Source organism: Chrysoperla carnea, chromosome 1 (assembly GCF_905475395.1).
Source record: "Chrysoperla carnea chromosome 1, inChrCarn1.1, whole genome shotgun sequence".
NCBI classification, from domain to species: Eukaryota; Metazoa; Arthropoda; class Insecta; order Neuroptera; family Chrysopidae; genus Chrysoperla; species Chrysoperla carnea.
Genome location: NC_058337.1, coordinates 15717743 through 15740976, shown reverse-complemented (window position 1 = coordinate 15740976; position 23234 = coordinate 15717743). Strand labels below are relative to the sequence as shown.

The window sequence follows — 23234 nt, the reverse complement described above, 5'->3', positions numbered from 1 at the left end:
CATATGGGGTTTGTAATAATATTGCTAGCCTCCTGTCGGAGATTTTACCCTTACCTTTCTTCCTTTTCCCAATTTTACATGAAGAGTTCTTGTTGGGCTCAATATCGTTTTAGCGGCAAGACATACATTGCGCACCAGTGAAACACTATCCCATTAAAACACTCATTATTTTTCGATTTACATTCGTTATTTATTCCAAAACATCCTTTATAAATGTATACACATTGTAAAGAAATTTAAATATATATCCCTTTCCCATCCTCCATCCTTAAAGTAAAAGGAGCACCAGTTATTTTTAATATGAAAGAACTACTTACTTTATCATTAGGATTAACCAAACAACAAATAAAAGTCTTCGTTATTTTTTTTTTATTATTCGATGAGAATAAAAGATTCTCTTCTTTCAACAAATAAGATATATGCAGCAATAGCAGCACGCCTTCGAGCTAATGTCCCAAGTGTTCTGTTGAAAGGTTTTGATTTATATATCTTATAAAGAGTACGTACCAAAATAGTAAGGTAAAAATATTTCGTTTTTAAAGTAGTCGAGTAAAGTTCCTTTTTTTCTTCATTTATGGATTTTTTTAGTAGATAATCGAGGCGGGCAAAAAAAAAGGCGTGATGGTAACTTAATGATAAAAAATGTGATCAATAAGGTTTGTATAATATAAATCAACTAGCTGTACCCGGCATGCGTTGCAATGTCACATAACATTAAAAAATGTTTAGCTATATATTCTGTTTATCGATACACAGTATTTTAAATTATTTCGTCTGATAAGTACATGAATAAGTCGGATGGTGATCGACGCGAGAGCAAGCCATTTACAGCAACTAGATTTTTTATTTATTTAGAATTTTTGTCAGAATCCTTCATAGGCATTCTCAGACGATCTTACCAAGATATGTTAAATGGCTGCGTTAGAATTATAGCCAATAAGTTCTTATTTTTCAATAAGATATACACAATTCCACTGAATGGAAGCTACGTGAATCAACGGATTAATTTATTTCGGAGGATTTAATTTTAGTGAAATATCAGGAAATCCACAATGTGGCATCTATATTCTACACTAAAACATTAAAGTTTAAAATAGTTTAAAAAACCCGATTATAGTAAATATTTAAACTGTACAATTAGTGGCACGATTTAGGTATGTATACAGAGCGTTCTATAATTGGCTGCAGTCTTTTTTACTTTATAAATAAGCTGAAACGAAAAGAACGAAAGAGGTCTTGACCTTATTTCGATCTGAGGCCTAATGGAGGGGATACGGTATGGAAAAAATTGAAAAATTCGTTTATTCACACACCAAGGATAATCTTCAGACGAAGTAGGGGTCATTGAATAAACTGTCAGAACATGAAAGGGTCTTTCTTAAAACTATACAGTGATTGAATTGATTTAATTTGTTGCCTCTATTTAATTTTCAAAGAATCCCCATTTTTTCGATTTTATTATACTATTCTGAGGAAACACACATTATTATTAAGACTCCGTATCCATATGCCAGGAGCCAGAGGTTTTGCAAAATGGGTATACCGCATTTTGTCAATTGTATCTTGCACAGAAAATCTTTTAGATTTATATTTCGGATGATACCCTCTTGGTCCAATTTTTGAATATCCACCCGTTCCACAGAAACAGTCAAATATCTATGATTTGAACCAAGTTAACGTTATACCTACCCTAGGTTTTTTGGATCATTTCAATCAAAATAGCCTCTTGCGATTATTCGTAAAATTCATCGATTTCTAGTTGTTGGAAGTTTAATGTTTGGAAAAATTCCTAAAAGATCATTTTCAAACCTGAAAAACAATGCCAAAAAATTTAATTTTTGAACTTATCAAAATACTTAAATGATCTTTGAACATATTTTATAAAGTTCTAATGAGTCATTACAATTTGTTTTTATCTAAAATTGCAATTTTTAATTCTCCTAATAATAGTCCTAATTTTTAATTCTAGTAATTTTTAATTCTCCTAATAAGAGTCCTGATAATAATATTTGTTTTCTCAGAATAATATAATAATAATCGAACAAAGTGAGATAATTTGATTATTAAACTAAGACAACAAATTAAATGACTTTATAGTTTTGTGAAAGTTGCTTCCATAATCTGCCTGTTTATAAAATGTCACCTACTAAGTCTGACGACTATAATTGATGTGATAATAAACAAATTTTTCAATTTTTCCACTACTATATTTCCAAAATTTGGCCTAACATCGAAATTTGTTCGAAATCTTTTCATGTTTTTCATATTTTTGAGCTTATTCAGAAAGTGAAGAGGTCTTTATTCAATTATAGAACATTCTGTATAGTATTTTCAAGGAAGAGACGTTACGCTTATTTTAATAGCAAGTACTAGAATACGGATACAAAGCTGTGTTCAGTTTAGTTCTATCGATTAAATGAAGGTAAAAATTTCGTTCAAAATTACATATTGACTATTTTATTTGGAAATTATTTACCTAATAAAAATAAATAATACCTTTATGGTTTACTAGCGACCCGCCCCGGCTTCGAACGGGTGCAATGCTGATACTAAATACACTACAGAAAAACTGTGAACGTTGTATATAAAAACATAGCGGCCCGCTCTGGCTTCGCACGGGTATAAAATATATAGCCTATGTGATTAAAATCGATCCAGTAGTTTTGATTTATTCATTACTGCCCGTGGCCCGCACGCGTTAAATTTGGAGTAAAACAATCCCCCTTTCCCTATACCATGAAGATTTCCTGCTATCTTTGGAATATCTAAATTCATACACTTCATTTTTACTTATATACTTTTTTATTTACGACATCACATTAGAAACCTCAAAAATAGCAGTACTTCGCCACTATTTAATGGATGTTATTATACATATAAACCTTCCTCTTGAATCACTCTATCTATTAAAAAAAACCGCATCAAAATCCGTTGCGTAGTTTGAAAGATTTAAGCATACAAAGGGACATAGGGACAGAGAAAGCGACTTTGTTTTATACTATGTAGTGATTTTTAAATCATGTTATATAAAATAATATTTTTGAGTAAGACTTCACAATCTTACACAATCATTACGACTAAGATCACACAGAATTTTACCGCACTTTTTTTGCAGTATACATTTTAAATAGAGCCATTCACATGCCATACATACTTCTAAAACATGGCAAAACAAACAATTGCCTGAGTTAATTGTTGAAATTCCATGTATAGACAGTGTTGATGACCCAAACGTTTGTTTTTTACGTCATGTAAATAAAGAAAGATATCCACTCTTAGATAGCCACACACATGTAACTGATTTTCCCATAATATACATACTAAAAATTTGAACCTAATTTGAGCCCCCGCGGGTAAGCAGTGATGTTTACGAAAAAATTTTTCAAACAAAAATGGTTTATTTTTTATATGGAACATTTTTTACATTCAAACTTTTGTTCTATCAGTAATGGTTTAAAACATCAGTCCTACGGACCCAAGACCCATTCGACCTATGTTGTTCATTTACGAACTCAACCTTTACGTCCTAAGCACTTCAACTTTATATCTCTTTTCGTTTTTAAGTTATCGTGTTTGACAGACAGACAGGCAGACAACCGAAACGACCTAATTAGGTGATTTTATGAACACGTATATCAAAATTTTGTTGGTATAGCATCAATATTTTCAAGTGTTACAAACTTGCGACTAAACTTAATATACCTTGATATGTTTAATATATATGGTGTAAAAAGAATAAAGCTTTATCCCTTTATTGAATAGTTACTAGACTTTTTAAGTAAATTGGATGAACTTTAACGTATTTGGTTTGCATTGGTGTATAGTGTTACATAAACTCATTCACATCAAAGCCACCTTTCTTATGAAATCAAATTTCACCCCGAATTTTAACAATTTTTAAAATCATAAACTGTAAAAAAATTATAAACTTATACACATTTAATACAATAATCCTGTAAGTAACCCGGTTCCTCAGAAAAACTTTTATTACATTACTATTTTCGACGTTCACAATTGAAAATATTCGATGAAATTTTTCTTTAATTATTTAATTTAAAAATGTCAGTGCCAGTGTCTCTAAAAATATAAATATTTTTCTAATGACATGCTTAAGAACAATAATGAAAATGAAAAGAGAAAAAAACAGTTTTCTGATTTTCAGCTCGTATCGTTAGATCGCGATGCCCAAAGATGAAAATGCATAAGCAGTATCTAATATTCATCATTGCTTTTAATTAATTTTCTTCCCAAAGAGAATGATTTAAAACATAACAGTAGTACTGGTTCACTTTAAAAATTGGGACAACTTCCCTATTAAGGAAAAATGTTGGCAACAAATTCAACAAAAAAATCCTATTGGTGCAAGTAGATAATAATATTTTCGTGAATTCATTGACTAAGCATTAAAAAAGTATTTTCAATTCGATCAAATTGAAATGATATTTCGATTTATAGATCCTTGTGGCACCACCTCTAAAAAGTATACTTATACCCGTATACTCACTGCGTGTAAAAGGTCATTTCAGCAAAATGTTTTCAGGAAAGTGAATAGTTTAAGTACATTTACTTGAAGCTTCATTCCACTCTTTGCAAAATGCATTTAATTATTTCGTGAATTTTTGAAAATCCGGTTGAATTCTGTTCAATATCAATTATATCTTTTCATTTCGATATAATAATTATTGATTCCTACACGTTATTGGTATCATGCAGTTATTGTCTTCCACGACTTGCGCCTAACGCAAGAAAACACTTAACAAAATTGAAGTACTTCTCCCATATCTAATGTTGATCCTTTGAAGTTAATAAAATAAATAATTTTGCGTCATGGAAAAAACATTGTTAGGAATTTTTTATAATTTCCTGATATATTATAAATGTGAAATGAATGAATGTATCAAACTAATTATAACTGCTAACCTATAGGTATATATTTTAAACATACAGGACATGTCACATTTGAGAGATAGAATAATTCGGCTATTTTTTCTTTAAATTATGGAGTAATTTTTAAAATCCAGATTATATATTTGCTATACTTGCCTCTATACATAATTTAACGGGTTGTTTAAATCATTCTACCCAATCCGAACCAATGGCTATCTCTATATATTTTATATGGTTCCGTAACTGTTTGTTTGTTTGTTACGCTTTCACGGAAAAACTATTGAATGGATTTGCATGAATCTGTAGAACAACATAGCTCATACATCAGAATAACACATGAGCTGTAATTTATACAGATATATTTTTTTTTTAATTAAAAAAATGTTATTAAATCTGACATTTTACTGCTCCATCTATGATCATCATTTTGAACCATAAATTAAAGATTTCTGTAAAAATTTAAAATAATAAATGAAATTAAATAAATTCACGGTCATCTTTTCTGATAAATTCAATTATTTATGACTTTTTTACACTTAAAAATAAAAACTGTGCGTATATTTTAGCTGTGTAAAACAATCCTTTCGAGTATGGGAAGGGGGATAAGTAAGATTAAAATAGCTGGAGGTTCTAAAGCGATGGTTATTACTTTTAAGTCCAGTGAGGCAGGCGGGTATTAAGCTAGTTTTTTAATAGTTATCAAACAAACAAAATAAACCAAATAAAGACATGAAATGTGAAGGACTGATAAGAATAATAATAGTAAAACACAAAATATTTTATGCTTGTGGTTTTTACTTTATTTTAATCTTCTATATTTCCATCGTTACTGTATGCGGAATTATGTATTATATTGAGAGGATATTTAAAAAAAATTTAACGTATAAGCTTACTATAGTAAACCTTATTTTATACTACAAGGGATTTTTAAAAGATTCAAGAATCAATATCAGAAAAAATAAATATTTTTCAGAAAAATCAAAAGGATTCAAATTTTAAAAATCATAAAAATTTAAATGATGTATGGAACGTTACTTTGAAAGTCTACTCTTCAATAGCATACCAATTATCCAACAATGCTTTAACGAAGTTGTAAAAAGGACTCAGTAACTATTTTAAAGAAGACAAGTGAAAAAAATAGCTCAGTTAACTGTAAATGCCTTGCATTATATAGTGTATGAAACATTAGTTCTTGATTATTTTTATTTATAAACCAGGGTAGAGTTTGAAATATTGATTTTATCGTCAAGGTTTTCTACCTAGAGGAGAAATAATAACTGGACCCAATTTTGGTTTAATTCTAGGGGAAGATGCTTGAACAGAAAATTTTGAATTGAAGACTGGTAGTCTTGTATTAGCATTGAACAATGATTCAATTGTTTCCAGGTATTAACTTAAAAAGTTATAAAAATAATAACCCCGCGTTTTATGGTATCTGGTTTGTCTTTACATGATTTGACTTTCTCTTTCTAATCTAATTTCTATCCATGGTATGATGGCCTGTTGATTATGTGAACTTATCAGTTTTGTTAAAAAATACAAAATAATAATATTAGATTTTTAAAACTGTACATAATCATAAGAACGAAGTTTGTATTATATGAGTTTGCCCAAATAATTGACAATAAAAAACAATGGTTTAAATTTTAAAATATAGTAAATTAACAAGTAAAATTAAACATTTGAAAACAACACCCAAGAAAATCAAAAAGAACACTAAAAACAACACGTCAAAGTCAAAACAGGAGTTTAAAAATAACAAGTAAGTATCATGTCTCAGTTTATTTACCATTTAACAGGAAGTGGTATTATACTTTCTGTATACTCGGACAGAAATACACCTTCGCCTGATCAGATTTTCTTAACAATACAGCAAGGTAGTACGCCCTTAAAGCTAAGCCTCTTAATTTAAGAAACAAACTTGCCATAACCGGCGTTTGAACCAGGATACGTTATTACTGAAAATTAATCGTTTTTGCTAGCAGGGCCATTTTGTCTGCATATCATAACTAAATAAGACAAAAATTTGGATTATCAATAAACTTCGTTCATAGGGCAAGAATTGGTCTCTCAAATCTTTGTTTACCAGTTACAATTACCAGTTGCCCAGATCTTAGGTTAACAAAATCGAGCTTGATTTATTACCCATAATTAAGACTTGAATAAGGACTGGCAAGTCAATACTAGACCAATGTAGATTATAACGTCAAGTGACATTTCCTACATGAATATTTGGGAAAAATATTTTGTCTTAGGAAATTATAAGCCACGCTTACTCGTACAACTTAGAAATTATTGGAATGTAAAAAAAAAAAAATAGATAAGTAAATGACCGGTTTATTCTGATATCTGTTCTCAACGCATTAAACTTTCAATTTATTACAAACTATCCTTGTAAATAAACTATATATACGTAACATACTTTAAAAACAATTGCTGGCTTGCAATATTTCAAATTCACTAATACAGAAGTACGTTATTATTTATAGAAAATATATGATCGTTAGGTAGTACATAATCGGGAGTATATAGGTAATAAAAATAATAGAAAAACACACCGATTATTTTATTTATACATGAAAACTATTTTTTACAGTTCACTATTTATGTATAATAAAATATAAAATAAACCTAACATATAATTGGATCTATGAATAAATCATTATGATTTTTGTTGTTCATCTATGGTCACACTGAACTGGGTGACTAAAAGCATAGTCAGATTCGTACCGTGCATGAGTTTGATTTCAAGAGTTTTCATGTAACGGCACTATAGTTTGTAAATATGGTTTACATTGAAAATTCGTGTAAGAGATACTCTACTCCTTGAAATTTCGAAAATATTCTTTATCAATTACTAGAGTCAAACATCTTCTGCTTATTTAAAAATTTTCACCCGCGAAGTCAAAACTCATTGCGGCGAAAATAATGATCATATCTGCTGCATCTCCTAGGTTCTTAAATCCTGCTGATTACTTTAATTGTACAGCTGAAACATCTTGGCTGTGGAGTATACTGTTTGCAAATACAAGTTACGCTGATAGGAGATGACTTAAAAAACTTTTTGTTCCGATTAGTACTGGGCTCTCATCGAGTAGCTCGCCACTGACCCAGCTGAAGTTCATTAATTATAAATATTAATATATTATTTAATTTATATAAAAACAAAATAAATAATATATGTGTATTTTTAATTCAAAATTGTTGAAGCGGTTAACCACAATTTAAAATTAAAATGTCCCAAAAAATAACAACGCATGGATTAATTAATTATAAAATTTATTATTCTATAAGCTTATATTTTAAAGTATTTGAAAATAAATGAAATGATCCATTAAAAAAGGTTTTTATTTTTAATACAACCGTATATCGTCATTATATGTCTGAAAACTTACAGTGGAGAAAGTGATTAATGATATTTAAAAAAAAAGAAATAAAAAATAAATTGTAAAATCAATATTATTTTACAAGAGTACTTTTATCATTAAATGTTGGATTATTTTCTCTTACATGTTTTGTTTGACTTTATAGGTATATTCAAGACATTGTGAGAGTTTTTTCCTTCTTTGTGCGAAGAAAGCTTTGACATGAGTTTATTTTACACTAGAGTGATACCCACCCGCTTCGCTGGGTTTAAAAGTAAAGATTGATAAAGATTGCTCTCGGTTATCCCCGTTTTATACCTAATACTCGAAATAATTATAAGGATTGTTTTACACCGGTAAAATATACTTATGAATGGTTTTCTATTTTTTTTAATTTAGTCGTAATGATTCATTGAGTATATCAGAAAAGATGGCCGTGAAATATATCTATCTTCTTTAATTCATGTAGATTTTTTCAGTACAAGGATAAGTATAGGTATACTCGAATTTAGACAACAAGAATAAATTTATACCTAACATTCAATTGGGAAGTCAATCGGCCTTCAGTATAAGGTTCACTACTTTTCGAGGTAGAGTTTTACCTACTTTTTTAGATTTTTATGATTTAATTAATTTCTTCTTTGGAAATTGGGTTTAAAATTCTGTCTTCGGTGTCCCACTTAACTTTGACTAGTGTCTAAGATTTAACAAATATTTCTATAAAAGCATATTTGATATTGGATATGACCTTCGGGTAAAATTTCTTGAGATTCGAAAGATATAGTATGAAATAGACGGAACCCTCTAAAACCATTCGTTTCGGAATTAGAGCCCTTAAAATAGCCAATGTAAAACGGTGGGTTCATTTTCTGGCTCTTTTAATTATCTTTAAATGTTTTTGTTATAAATAGTTTGAAAAATTCTGTGAAAACGAGATTGGTATCTCATAATTATACAAGTTAATTAAAAGTTGAGCTCAGTCAAATAAATAAATAAAATGAGAATTTCAAAATAAAATACAACTAATACCTAAATAAAATATGGTGTAATATTGTAATAAATATTATAAGATAAATGCGAGAATAATAAATTTTGCATAAATTGTTGGTTATGTTGTTACTTTTGCTTTGCTATTACTTTTTTACGGTTTCAAAATAAGCGGGATACACCATACCGTGTATTCTATACGTACCATATTGCTAATAATATACTTGCTGTACTGAACAAGAAATTAGAATTTATGTTGGTATAAATATTATACACTTACATCTTTATTTATATACAAACTTACAATAAATAAGAGTCAAAAAGATCTATTTTGTTAATAGGAAGCGCCTACAGTTTTATTAGTAAGAGAGCCGAGGAGTTTTCTATACCAAAATGAAAGTGATATAAAAAACAATTGCAATTTTGTGTGTCAATAAATGAGTATTTAACACGCCTTCGGTATAAACAAGTCGATTCTCTGTACGGTATACGACAAATAAATTAATTAAAACAGCTCTTTTTACTTCATCGTGGTATAAGAAGAAGTCGTAATAAATGTTGGTTTTACCATTTATATTAGAAACTTTTATCAATATTCAAGTTTATAGCTTTAAAATCATATCAAAATTAAGAACTGTGTATACAGAAGAACTGTGTGTAAGAGCTGTTGTAAATGAAAAACTTTTGGTAAAAACACTGACTTTGATAGTTAATTTCTCATAAGCAGTTCAGAGAATCCATATGAATTTTTCACAAAAGGCATACAAAAGCTTGATGAATTGAAATAAAATTTTAAATTTTTGTACATCATTTCAAATTATTTTAATTTTTACTATATCGAAATGCCTTAAAGGGTTGATAACAAAAATTAAAAATTTTATTTATCAATTAATCACCCGTATAGAGCAATGTGCCCTCTTTTAGTAATGGTCTATCCTTCCTTACTGTACAGAGGGGGTATGATTTCGTGACTAACTTACGAAACTTCGTAAGTGGCTTCTTTTCAGTGTAACATACAACTTTTTTATTTACAAAAAATCTTTGGAAATTGTAGCGATAGCATAATAAAACATATAGTCGTTAAACTGACATGTTTAAAGCGTAGGTCTGAGAAAACGGTCCATGCAATATGTAGGCCAGAATGTAAATTTAATTTTACTTATAATTATTGAACAATTGTGTAAAACTTAGCCGGTTGTTATATCCATGTATCTTGCTTTCAAGAAAAAGCAAACGGTTGTTCATATTTTTTCAATAAGTCATTTAATTGACATATTTCCTGTCTTTCCCATATTGAAAACGCCCCAATTTCAAAGTTTTCGTATATGTAAATGTTGCAGTTTACACTGAAATGAAGCCACTCCCGAAGTTTTGTTAGTGTGTTAAACACGAAACTATACCCTCTCTCTGTATTTTCGACTATAAAAACAGTGACTTTGATAATAAATTTCTCATAAACAGAGAACAGAGAATCGATATAAAGTTTTCACAAAAGACATTATTAAATGTACTTATCGAAATTTTACGGTATCGAAATACCTTAACTGAGTTTTTTTGAAGTAGCGGGTCACTCATGGGGATGAATTTCCGAGACCACGTTCGAGAAATTGCTATAAATTATTTAAAAAAAAAGTGTTACAAAAGTGATAATATTACAGTAACGGCCTATGGCCTTCTGGGCCGGTTTATGCATTTCAAAAATAATACCTCTCTCCACTATCTGAGCTAGCAAATTCAGTGTAATTAGTAGATAGTTTTGTAAAACTTTAATCGTAATCTCCTTATCTATTTGTAAAATCATAATATATGTTGGAAAGTTTTTTTAATAACAATAATTTTATTTCAATTTTAAAATTTTCTGTACAGAACTGAACGAATAACATTTTGTGGCAATACTTAACATTTCTGTAAAAATAATAAGGAGAAATGATGATGCCAAGATAAACGCCATATTTGAAAGTTGTGGAAAATAAAAAAAAAGATACTAACGTCGATTAAACACCATCAGAATAAAGAAAACTCCAATTATTCAAATTATTTAATTAAAATGTCACGAAAAGGTTAATCGATTTTTTGTTTTGATAACAAATATTATAAAATTTATTATCATAATATTTTTTATTAAACACTCATGATTTAGTAGGTTTATAATTTTATTTATTTGCCTGAAAACAATTTCACCAATTAATACTCATTAATACATTGAATTGTGATGAGTGCTTACAAAATTAATGATTTTTTAAATTAATGTTTATTGTTTTTCATTTAAAAACGTAAACTTTTTACTTTGAAAGAATATTTTATGACAGTTTGTGTGATTGTGATGATACTATACAAATATAAACCATAGCTTCGCTGGGAAGTGCTTGTCAAAGAAAAAGTTTTATATTACTTGAAAGCATAGATTCAATTCTATATCATCGGCAGCATTTTATTTTCATGTGATTAATAATCGGCTCATAGACGATACTCGCTTCGCTCCCAAAGGGGGTCCTTTGCCCAAGTAGCGCCCTTCGGCTTTGATTCCGCGTCACAGACAACACTCCATGAGTTTAAACGTAGTTCAAAAATTACCCGTCCTAAAATTAACGCTTTCTTAAAGAATTGTTCACCAAAAAAAATAAAATTTTCATCACTCCAAAATTTCCCTTCAATCCCCTTAGCCTCACCTCTCCCAAATCTACCACGCTGAAATGTTTCCCAAAAATTGCCCATACCCCAAATTCCTGCCCAAAAATGTCTTTATTTTTGGTTCACTGGTGAAAATCTCATTTTTAGGGTGTTTTTTCGATTTTCCGGAGCGTTGCGATGCGAAAAATTATGTAAATTTGATATGAATTCAAGTATAGAACAGAAAATGATAAACAAAGTTATTTTGGGGTGTCGAAAACCGCATTTTTCTCTCATGTCTGGAAGTCCCTTCGAATTTGTATATATGAGTGTGTCAGTGAGTCAGTGAGTCAATAAGCTAAAAAAAGTGAGTAAGTGAGTCAGTCAAATGGCGCTATTGTTATATTTAGACGAGTCGATATTTATTTACATCTTGGTCTCTCGATTATAATTGATGATTTTTAGTATGATACATACAGCGTAAACTAAATATTGACAAATATCTTGTCTGGTAATCTTAATTAAAGAAAATTGGAAAAATACACTCGAACCAACACTCGAACCCGGACTTCTCTGATTCATGTCATGGCCTAATTGATAGGGCGCTTTACATAAATCCAAGAAGTCCAGGTTCGAGTCCTGGTTCGAGTGTATTTTTTCAATTCTCATTACTTATCACACATTTTTATAAAAAATTTAAACAAGTGCAATTCGTTTAGCATGTATCTTAAGTTGCATAATAATTTTCTCAACATCAAGTATATGAGGCTACTAAGCTGGCATTGCGTGTTTTATAAAAATACTTTAAATAATAATATCCCATGCATAAGTTGAATAATTTAATGTTAAAGTTTTATGATTTTAAATGAAAAACCTTTTATTTATATCTACTACAACAAGTGAAAAATCAATTAAATATTTAATTACCATTGGCAAAGTCATTAAAACGATAAAAGGTTAATAAGACTTGATGGAAATAGAAAACTATGTGTCGATAATTTATGAGTACGATTGTGCATAAAAATTTGTCCCCACTCAACACTCAAACATGACCCAATTTAGTAGAAACGAAAAACGAAATAACCTTTACAGCATAGTTGTAAATTCTTTGTCATTATACCATAACACTTTTCTTGTGATGTTTTTATGTATATTTTATAATTTAAAGGTCTTATAAATTTAAATCAGCATACACATTACTATACCGTGTTCGAAGTTAACTACCACCAACTGCAACAAAAACGGAAACAACCCAGAACTAGTTAGCCACCTAGTGCACCAACTACTTTAACTATAACTACAAAACACAAAAAATGAACAGTAAAATCTTAAAACAGTTAAATAGAAAAAGTACATAGTAAAAACTTTTTGCACACGACTGACTGACTTATAATTAAATGTTGAATATTTTAGTCTTTTAAAAAGTTTTCCATATATATTTTAACACCTTCCGAGTGTAGAAAATACATATAAAGTAAAAATAAATAAAGTTTTCTAGTAATTGCAATTTACTACACATAGTTTAAGAAAAAAGAAAAATTGTTTAAGAATATTTTAAATTGTAAATGTACGGTTAACTAAATGCGAATTGTATTGTAATGTTATATGCACTTTTTTGAACATTTGCAATTTTATTAACTTTAAAATTGTATTCTTGATTTAAAAAAACCATAGATATATAATATATAGATAGAGGAACTATGTGGCGTAAAATAAAATTTATGGCGTATAAAAAACTTTTAACAAAAAAAAAAAAAACTATTCCAAAACAAACAAATTATGCACTAAAAGGTACAAAAATAAGGATAATATCATGTAGTTACATTTATTGTTATTTTTGGAACCGCAACAGGAAAGTTTCCTACATGAACTTGGCTGACACCAAAAATAACAATAAATGTAACTACATTATATTATCGTAATTTTTGTACTTTTTAGTGAGTATTAATTTGTTTTGGAATAGTTTTTTTTTTGTAATTGGAGGATTTTGAGTGAATCTGACTACACTAACTAATTTAAAATCGAAATCGGTTGGCGTGATATAAAGTTATTCGTTCATTTGTCGTGCACATATTTAATGAAAATATAAAGCTTATATGGTTTTCTCATGGATGCCATTGTCATAACTGGACCAAATTGAATTGGGACCACACGGGAAGCACCACCTTCCAAATAAAAAAGAATCACAAAAACGGTTCACCCAATGGAAAGTACGGAGATAACAAAAAACAATACAGTAGAATTGAGAACCTTCTCCTTTTTTTAATTCGGTTAAAAACCGTGCCTCAGTGTGAGTGGCTGTGAATTAAATAAAACCATTAAACGCATATGTTATATATTCTAGTCAATCATTTGGTGGCGCTTGTATAAATCTCAAATATATCACAAATTCAACTTCAAATTCAGACCAATTTGAATACATGATATCCTCTATATATATGATATATATATATATATATATATATATATATATATATATATATATATATATATATATATACTAGCGGCCCCGACGGACGTTGTCCCGTAAAAACGTAACTCCAATTCATGAATACCTATACTACGTTTAGCCTGTCCGCTAAACCCATCCCGCTAAACCCCAATTTAACTCCTATTTATTGGAGTGGCCTGACCTTCGACCTTTGGCCTGACCTTTGATAGTAGAGCTCGCTGCGCTCGCATATGGCTCTAATAAATGCCTATTGACAATACCTGAATACTATTAAAAATACATAGTACACATAGTATACATAATGTGATATGATTTATATGCGCTCCCACCATTTAATGAAATTTCATTTTTTTGGTACGGAGCCCTCAAAAACAGTTGTACTGGACCAAATTGTAAATCTAAACCATTCTCGAATCTCCACGAACACACACAAAAAATTTCATCAAAATCGGTCCAGCCGTCTAGGAGGAGTTCAATTACATGCACACGCTCACAAGAAATATATATATTAAGATATATATATATATATATATATATATATATATATATATATATATATATATATATATATATATATATATATATATATTTATGAAAAAACTCACCAAGTTCACCTGTCAGCACTCACGTGATCCTTTCGGTAATCTTTACTCGCGTGATGAGAAATTTGCTTACGCATTCTGCATATGCGTCATTTATTTCGCGAGTAAATATTCTTTTACGTTGAAAATCATAACTTCTACACCATATCTAAATTTATTTTAATGTTCTAGCCAGTTAAAAATTGTTTGATTACGTGATTAGTGAATGATGTTTGAGAGTGAAAATATCAGAGACAAGAAATAATCTAAACAATTAAATTGATTTAAACTAATTTCACCATGTTTCTATCACAAGCTTTTCAATTTACTGAGTACGACTTATATTAAACTTATGAAAGTAAACGAACAGGCTCTAAAATTTTTGAAGTTAATATTTTTTTTTACACACTTTACTCTCATGATGAAAGAAATTCTCGTAATTGACTTGAAAAAAAATTTTAAAAACTGTAGATAAGTAGAAAAAATCTGAAAAATTCATAATTCGAATATAGCTAATATGATATGATGATTTTCAAAAAAGATTTTAGTATGATATGAAAAATTTTATAGCATTTAAAAAAAAAGTTGTTTATACTTTATATCGAACATGAGAAAAATACTCATTTCGCGAGTGCTGACGGGTTAAAGATCAGAATGCATGAGGCCACTTTTCTTGCGACAAAAAAAGTGAGAAATGGAGATGAGATCCTTTGATGTGATATATTATGATTTAAAAAATTTAATTTTTAAATAGTTAGACTGTCGTTTTTTATCCAGTGCGTTTGGAGTTTCGTTAATTTTCGTTTGATTTGTGTTTCAAATAAATATATAACATTTAGGACACATATATGAAACCAAGATCACAAAAAAGTTTAGATTTGATCAAAAGATGGTTTTAGAGATCATTTTTTTGTAAGCCAAACTAAGAATATTACTTTATTTCGTCATATAATCAAGCCCAACTCGTTACTCGGGGGTTTTGGGGGCCGCTGAACACGAATATCGTGGCAGAATTGGTCTCAGAGGTACCTGGTGCCAAAGGTAGACGGCTTAACGTCATCTCCTGAAGTTTTCGGGAAATTCATTTGATAATCGGTCCAAACTCGCTACTAGGGACTTTTAAGGGTCGCTAAACACGAATATTGCGACAAAATCGCCCTTCGACGTACCTGGCACCCAGAGTGAATGATATTCTCGTTATCGCCGTGAATTTATGTTATTATTGCGTATTATTTTTATCTCTGGGCACCAGGTACCTCTGAGACTAATTCTGTCGCGGTATTCGTATTCAGCGACCCGCAAAACGAGTTTGGACTAATTATATAACGAACTTTGCGAAAACTCCAGGAGGCGACGAGGATACCGTTCATCTTGGGCACCAGGTATCTCTGAGACCAATTCATGTCATATTCGTGTTCAGCTACCCCAAAAACCCCCGTGTAAAAAGTTTGAAATCATTTCCATTACCATTAACCGAATTTTGTATTTTATATTTACGTTACGTTATCATTTTTAGTGCTTCGTTTCTCCGTCTAATATAATGAGTAATTTTTATTGGGTTCGCCATTGTTTGTATTCTTTTTTTATCAAAATTTATTTAGAACTCTTGTGAAGGAAGCTCGAACTCGTATCAATTATTTAATTTTACCATGCAACGGTCTCACTTATTGTTTGAGCGTTTGTTAGAACATACTTATTAAAAGCAATTTATATCTTTTAATGAACGCAAGCCTGTACGCGGTGTTTTGGTAAACTAAATTTTGAGATTGTAGGTAACACGTTCACATTTTTTTGATTCATTAAAGTTGCTTTTCGCTTTATAAACTCAAATAAATTCTATACGAAAAATTTAAGATCCGGATCGTTTTAATGATCAATGAGTGACGACTTAAAAAAAGACTTAATTGTTTTTCATGACTCTTTCTATTAGACTAGGAGTTTCCGTTTTCATTTCACCAAATATTCATAAAAAAATATATTAGACACATGTATTTTTGTTTTTCGCTTTCTACGATATGTGGAAAAGAACGATTTCTCCAAATTTAAGTAAATTTTGATAAAAAAATAATACAAACGATGGCGAACACAAAAAAAATTACTCATTGTATTTTAACTATTAGGATTCTCATTTGAAGGAAGTCCAAACTCGTAATTAGTTTTTTAATTTAACCATGCAACGGTCTCACTTAGAGTTTAAGCGTTTGTTAATAAGAACATACTTATTAAAAGCATTTTATATCTTTTAATGATAAAAGCTTTGAGGTTGGTAGGTAACACGTTCACATTTTTGTGATTCAATAAAATTTTGTTTCGCTTTATAATAACCTCAAATAAATTCTTTACGAAGAATTTAAAATCAGGATCGTTTCAATGAGCAATGAACGGTTTAAAAAAAAAAAGACTTAATTATTTTGCATGACTCTTTCCATTTAATTAGGAGTTTCCATTTTCGTACGACCAAATAAATATATAAAAAAATAGTAGACACATGTATTTTCGTTTTTAAATAATGTTTTTCTCGATTTCATTTACTGTTCCTATACTTATTGAAAACTTTGTATGTATAATTATATTGATGAAAACTTTTTAGCAAGATTGTTGAATAAACTATTTAACTCGTAATAAAAATATTATATATTTTATATTACATGTTACAGGTGAATTTTATTTTATCAACTCAAATCTGAAAATATTGTAAAAATTCAATAAGTTGTATTTGTATTTCCAATAACGATTTTATACCAAAAATAAATATTTTTTAAGCTTATCATTCCTTATGGTTTTCAAGGAGATTCACTGTCTTTGATACAAAACAAAATGTGGGTTAAAGGAAATACGTGAAGGAAAAAAACATATACTTTATATAGAGCAACAACTTCTTTTATAAAGAATATTTTTTCTATACGTTATAAAAGACATACGATATTTTCCTTTTCAAAAAAAAAAAAAAAAAATTTTATAATTCTTTTGAAGTCAACTTGTATGTGTAGGACTTTTATTGGAAATATAAGTATTTTTTTCTGTAAGTTTTATAACCTTATAAATATATTGCATATCTTGTAACCAATGGATCATGTAAATATAAAATACTAGTTACTCTGGCAGATCTATTCGCGTGGTACACATTTTTTTTAAATACTCTGTCAGTGCTAATTCAAATTCAAATTCAATTTATTCGTTATTTTTTTAAACAATGCAATATTGTACAGAACATGTCATTAAAAAGGGATAGGGAAAAAGAAAGAAAGGGGAAGGTATGCAGCTATGGCTGACTTTGTTAGGAACTATCACGGCATTAACATCGTGCAAATCTAATGGAAAACCATAGAAAACCATGGGTAAGATAGCCGGCATCTGATACTAAAAGATCAAATGCCTCCCAAGTATCACTCATAGTGTGATTCTTTTAAGGATTTTGAATACAAGTAGTACTTAGATAAAGTACATAAAAAACTGTAAATTACATAAGTCAAACTAAAATATTTTTTCAGTTGAATAGATATGTTATATAATTCATTGTATAGAGCTTTACTTTGTGGAACTCCATATTAGCATTGAAGAAAATAAAATTTCAAAATTTAAGTTACTTTGCTTAGTCCTCTTTTACATAATAAAGTCCACTTTTATATAATAAAAGTGGACTAAGCAAAGTAAATTGGAAATTTTATTTTCTCCAGATATGTTATAATACATTAAAAAAAAAATTCATTTCTTTTAAAATAAAACCAATATAATTTAAATTTCAATGTTCTCATTATTATCAATTCAACTGAGAAGTCAAATCTTTATGGAATATAAATCCTTACAGTAAAATACTTATAAATAAATAAATCTATCCATAATAAAATTTGCAAAGCAATTTGTAAGTCGCCTAATAACAAAGTGTTTGTATAATAAATAAACAAAATTTCATCTAAGGCTCATAGCAACACTTCGTCTAGAGAATACGGACAAATAGTCAATAAGTAATTTTTCACTGCAGTTAAAAAAGTCGATTTATCTTTCTCCATTATAGAATTAACTGTCTTACAACTAATAAATTTGTTATGCAGGGGAAGTGCCTGGTTTCGAGGTCCTAAATCTACACATTTGTTATCGCTTAAGGACCTCGCATAACCACGCTGCTGTCTTGTATAACGGTTTATACTAACTTTATTCGTATTGAAATAACTTTTATTTTTCAGGGAAAATTTTTATAATTCAATTGCATAAACACTGTGAAAAGTCAAAATTTTCTCATCTAGAAATATGTCTACAACTTTCTTAGTCTTTTTTAGACTAAATATAATTCTAATAACCTTTTTTTGTAATATTAAAACTTTTTTAATAAAAACACTTATAACAGAACATACTTAAGAACATTACGTTCATTACGTTTACACTGAGATATAATGTATAACGTTTTCGATTTCTTCCATAAGTCCTCCGTATATGTATTGTTTAATCAAAATTACTGAAAATTATACTTCAGTCCCACAATTAGACAAAGTTATTGAAAAGTTATTCAGATACACCATATTTATTATAGGCGGTGGGCCGCTGACGTCAAAAGACCCGTCATCTTGGATTCTACTATATCCATTGATAGTTCAAAATCATACTTACAAGAAACCCACGGCAAGCTTTAGCTTAGGTGGAATCGATAGGAAATTCTAAGCTTTTTTAGAAAAAAAAAGCTTACCAAATGTTTTTTGCCGATTAGCCTTTTTCAACGGTTTAATTGACAGTAAAATTTTCACGGAAACATTATTTTTTAAATTTGTTTATTTTGACGTAAGTTGTAATAATATCTTGATGCCGAAATTAAATTTACCGAAAATAATAAGCTTACCAATTTTTTGGCGAAATTTACTGATGCATTTTTTCAATCACCCTCAAAAACCCCTTTCTAACCCTAGTTACTTGAAATTATATATAAGATTTATCCTGAGTGCAATAAAAAATCAGTTTTTTTACAGATAAAACATAAACCGCTGGACCGACTTTGCCTAAACTCCTTTAAGTCATGATGTGGCGATTTAAGTCATGATGTCATGATAGGGTGAAAAACATTATTCAGTCCAGTAAACATAATTCAGTAGATTTTCAGGAATCGATAAAAAATTTACGATTGATTGAAAAGAGGCAGCGGTGAATAACGATAAAAAATTGATAACTTGATATTTTCGGCTGTTTTTCAGATATTTTACCGAGATATTCTTAGCACTTACATAAAAACATAATTAAAAATGTTTTATTTGATTCAAGACTTTACAATCTTTTTACAAAGAGTTCCTACATTAATCAACGAAAACAAAATTATTCGAAATAGTAAGAAAATAAAATAACTCAGTTATAACATTCTATATATGCACATATAAACAAATCATAAGATTTAAAAAAAAAAAAAGAGACCAAATTGAAGTACACTTACAGCATTAAATATTATTCATTTAGAAGGAACGATCTAATCATCAGAATTGTTCGAAGGTAACAAAAAACCTTTTTAATGGGAAATATTTTCACCCACACACTAGTTTAAGGTGTTAGAATTGAATTTCCTGAAGAAACTTTCACGCTCATTCTCATACACAGGGCAAATAGATAAGAAATGGTTTAGGCTTTTGACTTCGTTGCAGTTACAAAGAGTGCAAACGGCAGCCAAATCAATTACATAACTTATTTTGCTAATCACGACACGTAAAATGTGGTTGTTACTGGTAAGAAGTTATGCAAAAGCTCGAATGAATGACGGGGGACAATGGAAAGCCAAATATTTCTCGAATCCATCTTTGACTATCAGGTCTTTGTACATCAAGTTGTGGCATGATAAAGCAATTCTTTCACGGTCTTGTAGGTCAAAAAAATTTTGAAAATTGTTAAGGATGTGAAATTACGTCATTATTTAAGATGTCACTAGAGTGTCACTAAGTCAAGTAAGCTTTTGAGCTGTAATACCCAATTGAGCTTTGGTTGATTAAAGTCGGACGTATTGGCCAGGTTAAGAAAGACTCTTACAACTTACACGAAAACAAACAAATTTTAAAAAAAAATTCCGTGATGACGGTAAAAGTTTAATCTTAATTAAACCCTTTAAAAAGACCAATCGACCTTTTCTTTCGGAAATTTGGCAAGCTGTTTTTTTTTCCATAAAAAAAGCTTCCCTATAGATTCCATTCCAGATTTTTTTTTAATTAACATTTTCTTGTTCGTATGACTTTGAACTATCGATTTATATAAGTGATTTTTAATTCCTCGATGACAGGTTTTTTGACCAACGGACTATTCTTAAATGGCGATTATTAATAAAAATAATGATTTACCTGTGGAAAATCTCGTTCACTGCTTTGATGTAAAAAATGTAAGAAATATGTTTTACCACCACGTAACGCATGTAAATATCCCACTCGTATTAATGGTGCTGCAGTATGTCCATCACTTAACACTTCTAACGCGGCATCACGAACACTTAACGGATTTTGCATTGGACGTTCCCAATCGGTATATTCGTTTTTTAATGTTGAAAATATTTCATTTAAATGATAATAATATGAATTCCGCACATATGTTCGTAATATACGATCACGCCGCGTCTCATTAAATCCAAATTCTAAATCTTGTGCATTTAAATCTAAATATGATTCTGTACTTGTTAAACCAAATAATAAATCACGATCAATAAAATCAGCTAATTCAAAACCCGCGGATGTTGCTAATGTTGAACTAGCGCCATTTGATTGTTGCGGTAATGGATGACCACCACTCCCACTGCTACCACTTCCGCCACTACCACTGTTACTCCCGCCACCACCACTTGTTGGATTTAATAAAACAGTGCCATCGATAAATGGTGCAAACCCGGGTAAAAAGCGTGGTGGCTCAATATTAATTGAGAGTAATTCTTGTAATGATTTTGTACGTAAGCAAGGAGCCAGATCATCTTCAACTAAATCACCATGACACGATGTGGCCATGGCCACCCGTCGTTTTACTGTTAAAGGTTCACGTTGTAATGCCCATGGGCTTAAACCAGATCCACTCAATAAGATTACGCGATGGAGTAACTCTGTAACAATGGAAAAAAATTATTTAATATAGAAATGTTATACCAAACGTACACTCACTGTCAGAAAAAGTGCCACAGTTAAAACATTCTAAGCGTACGCATCATATGTTATGTTATAATAGTAACACTTAGAATGTTTTAAAACGAGCATTTTTTGTGACATTGAGTATACATTTGTTTAAAATTTTCTCAATTCAAAGTACCTCATATTTTTAATAGCTTTTGTCATATTCACACATTATACCACATAACATATGAGGGTGAGACTGTACACTTTAATATGCCAAATAGATTAAAGTACATCATGTATTTTCAATTAAACAAATTTCATTAAAAGAAGTGAAAAAATTACACAGCAGCTATTCGTATCGTATCCGAGTATATTTTTAAGATCGTAGCTCCGCGATAGGCAACTTTTTATTAGTTCATTAGTGTATATATTTGAGGGGCTCTAAAGATAACGCTATCCTTCAGCCACGTCTGTATTTTTGTATAAAGATATTTTGGGAGAGGTATCTGGTGAATTTTCAGAATGCCTGAAACACCTACCCAAAAATATCTACGAGCTCTCGAGCAAAAACGTCACTGTCTTATGTTACAAATGGAATTAAAGAATGATAATATTCAATAAATTCGTAATTGTAAAAACTCACCCAGTAATAATCCAGAATTTCAATTTTACTATTTTGTTTTTGTATATTCTTATAAATTAGAGAGAAAACAAAACCAAAAAATAAAATCTTCTTTGCAGAATCAGAATCAATTTTTATTACATAAATAAATTTTTATTTTTAACTCATTAAATTGGATAAATTAAATGTAAACTATGGAAAAAATCTTTTCAATACAAACTAAAATACAGCCAAAAGTAAATTTCCCAGTACAAAAAAATATAATTCCTTAGAGATTCGAAAATTCGATTATAAAATATTTTAACTAAACACACTGGAACATGAAAAATAACATATTTGACAAAACAAACATATATACAGGGTGTAACAGAATTATTTCTATTCGAAATTGAACTAAACTAAAATGGTTCATGTATATAAAATTCGTATATGCCATCCATATTCAAAAATAAACTTTCAACAAGTGTATCATTTTTCTTCTATTCATGTTAATACAACAAATTTTTTAAGGATATATTCATGTCTCCGAAAATCGATTATTCGAAAATTCAAAGCTACATATCTCAAATTTTGCTACCGAATCTAAAAAAATCAAACATTGGCAACTTAATAAAGCTAGTTTCTCAGAATATGAGTGCTTTAGAAATCAAAAACGTTAGTATTTCCTAGTTAATA

General features: G+C 29.5%; 1 protein-coding gene across 1 annotated transcript in view; it reads right to left on the bottom strand.

Annotated features, from left to right (window-relative positions):
• The window catches only part of LOC123290847 (neuroligin-4, Y-linked), a 623005-nt gene that overhangs the window by 137529 nt on the left and 462242 nt on the right, over positions 1-23234 (bottom strand). The window contains exon 5 of the mRNA XM_044871193.1: positions 21185-21927. Within this exon, the coding sequence (XP_044727128.1) occupies positions 21185-21927 (743 nt within the window). The remainder of the gene's footprint in view (positions 1-21184; positions 21928-23234) is intronic.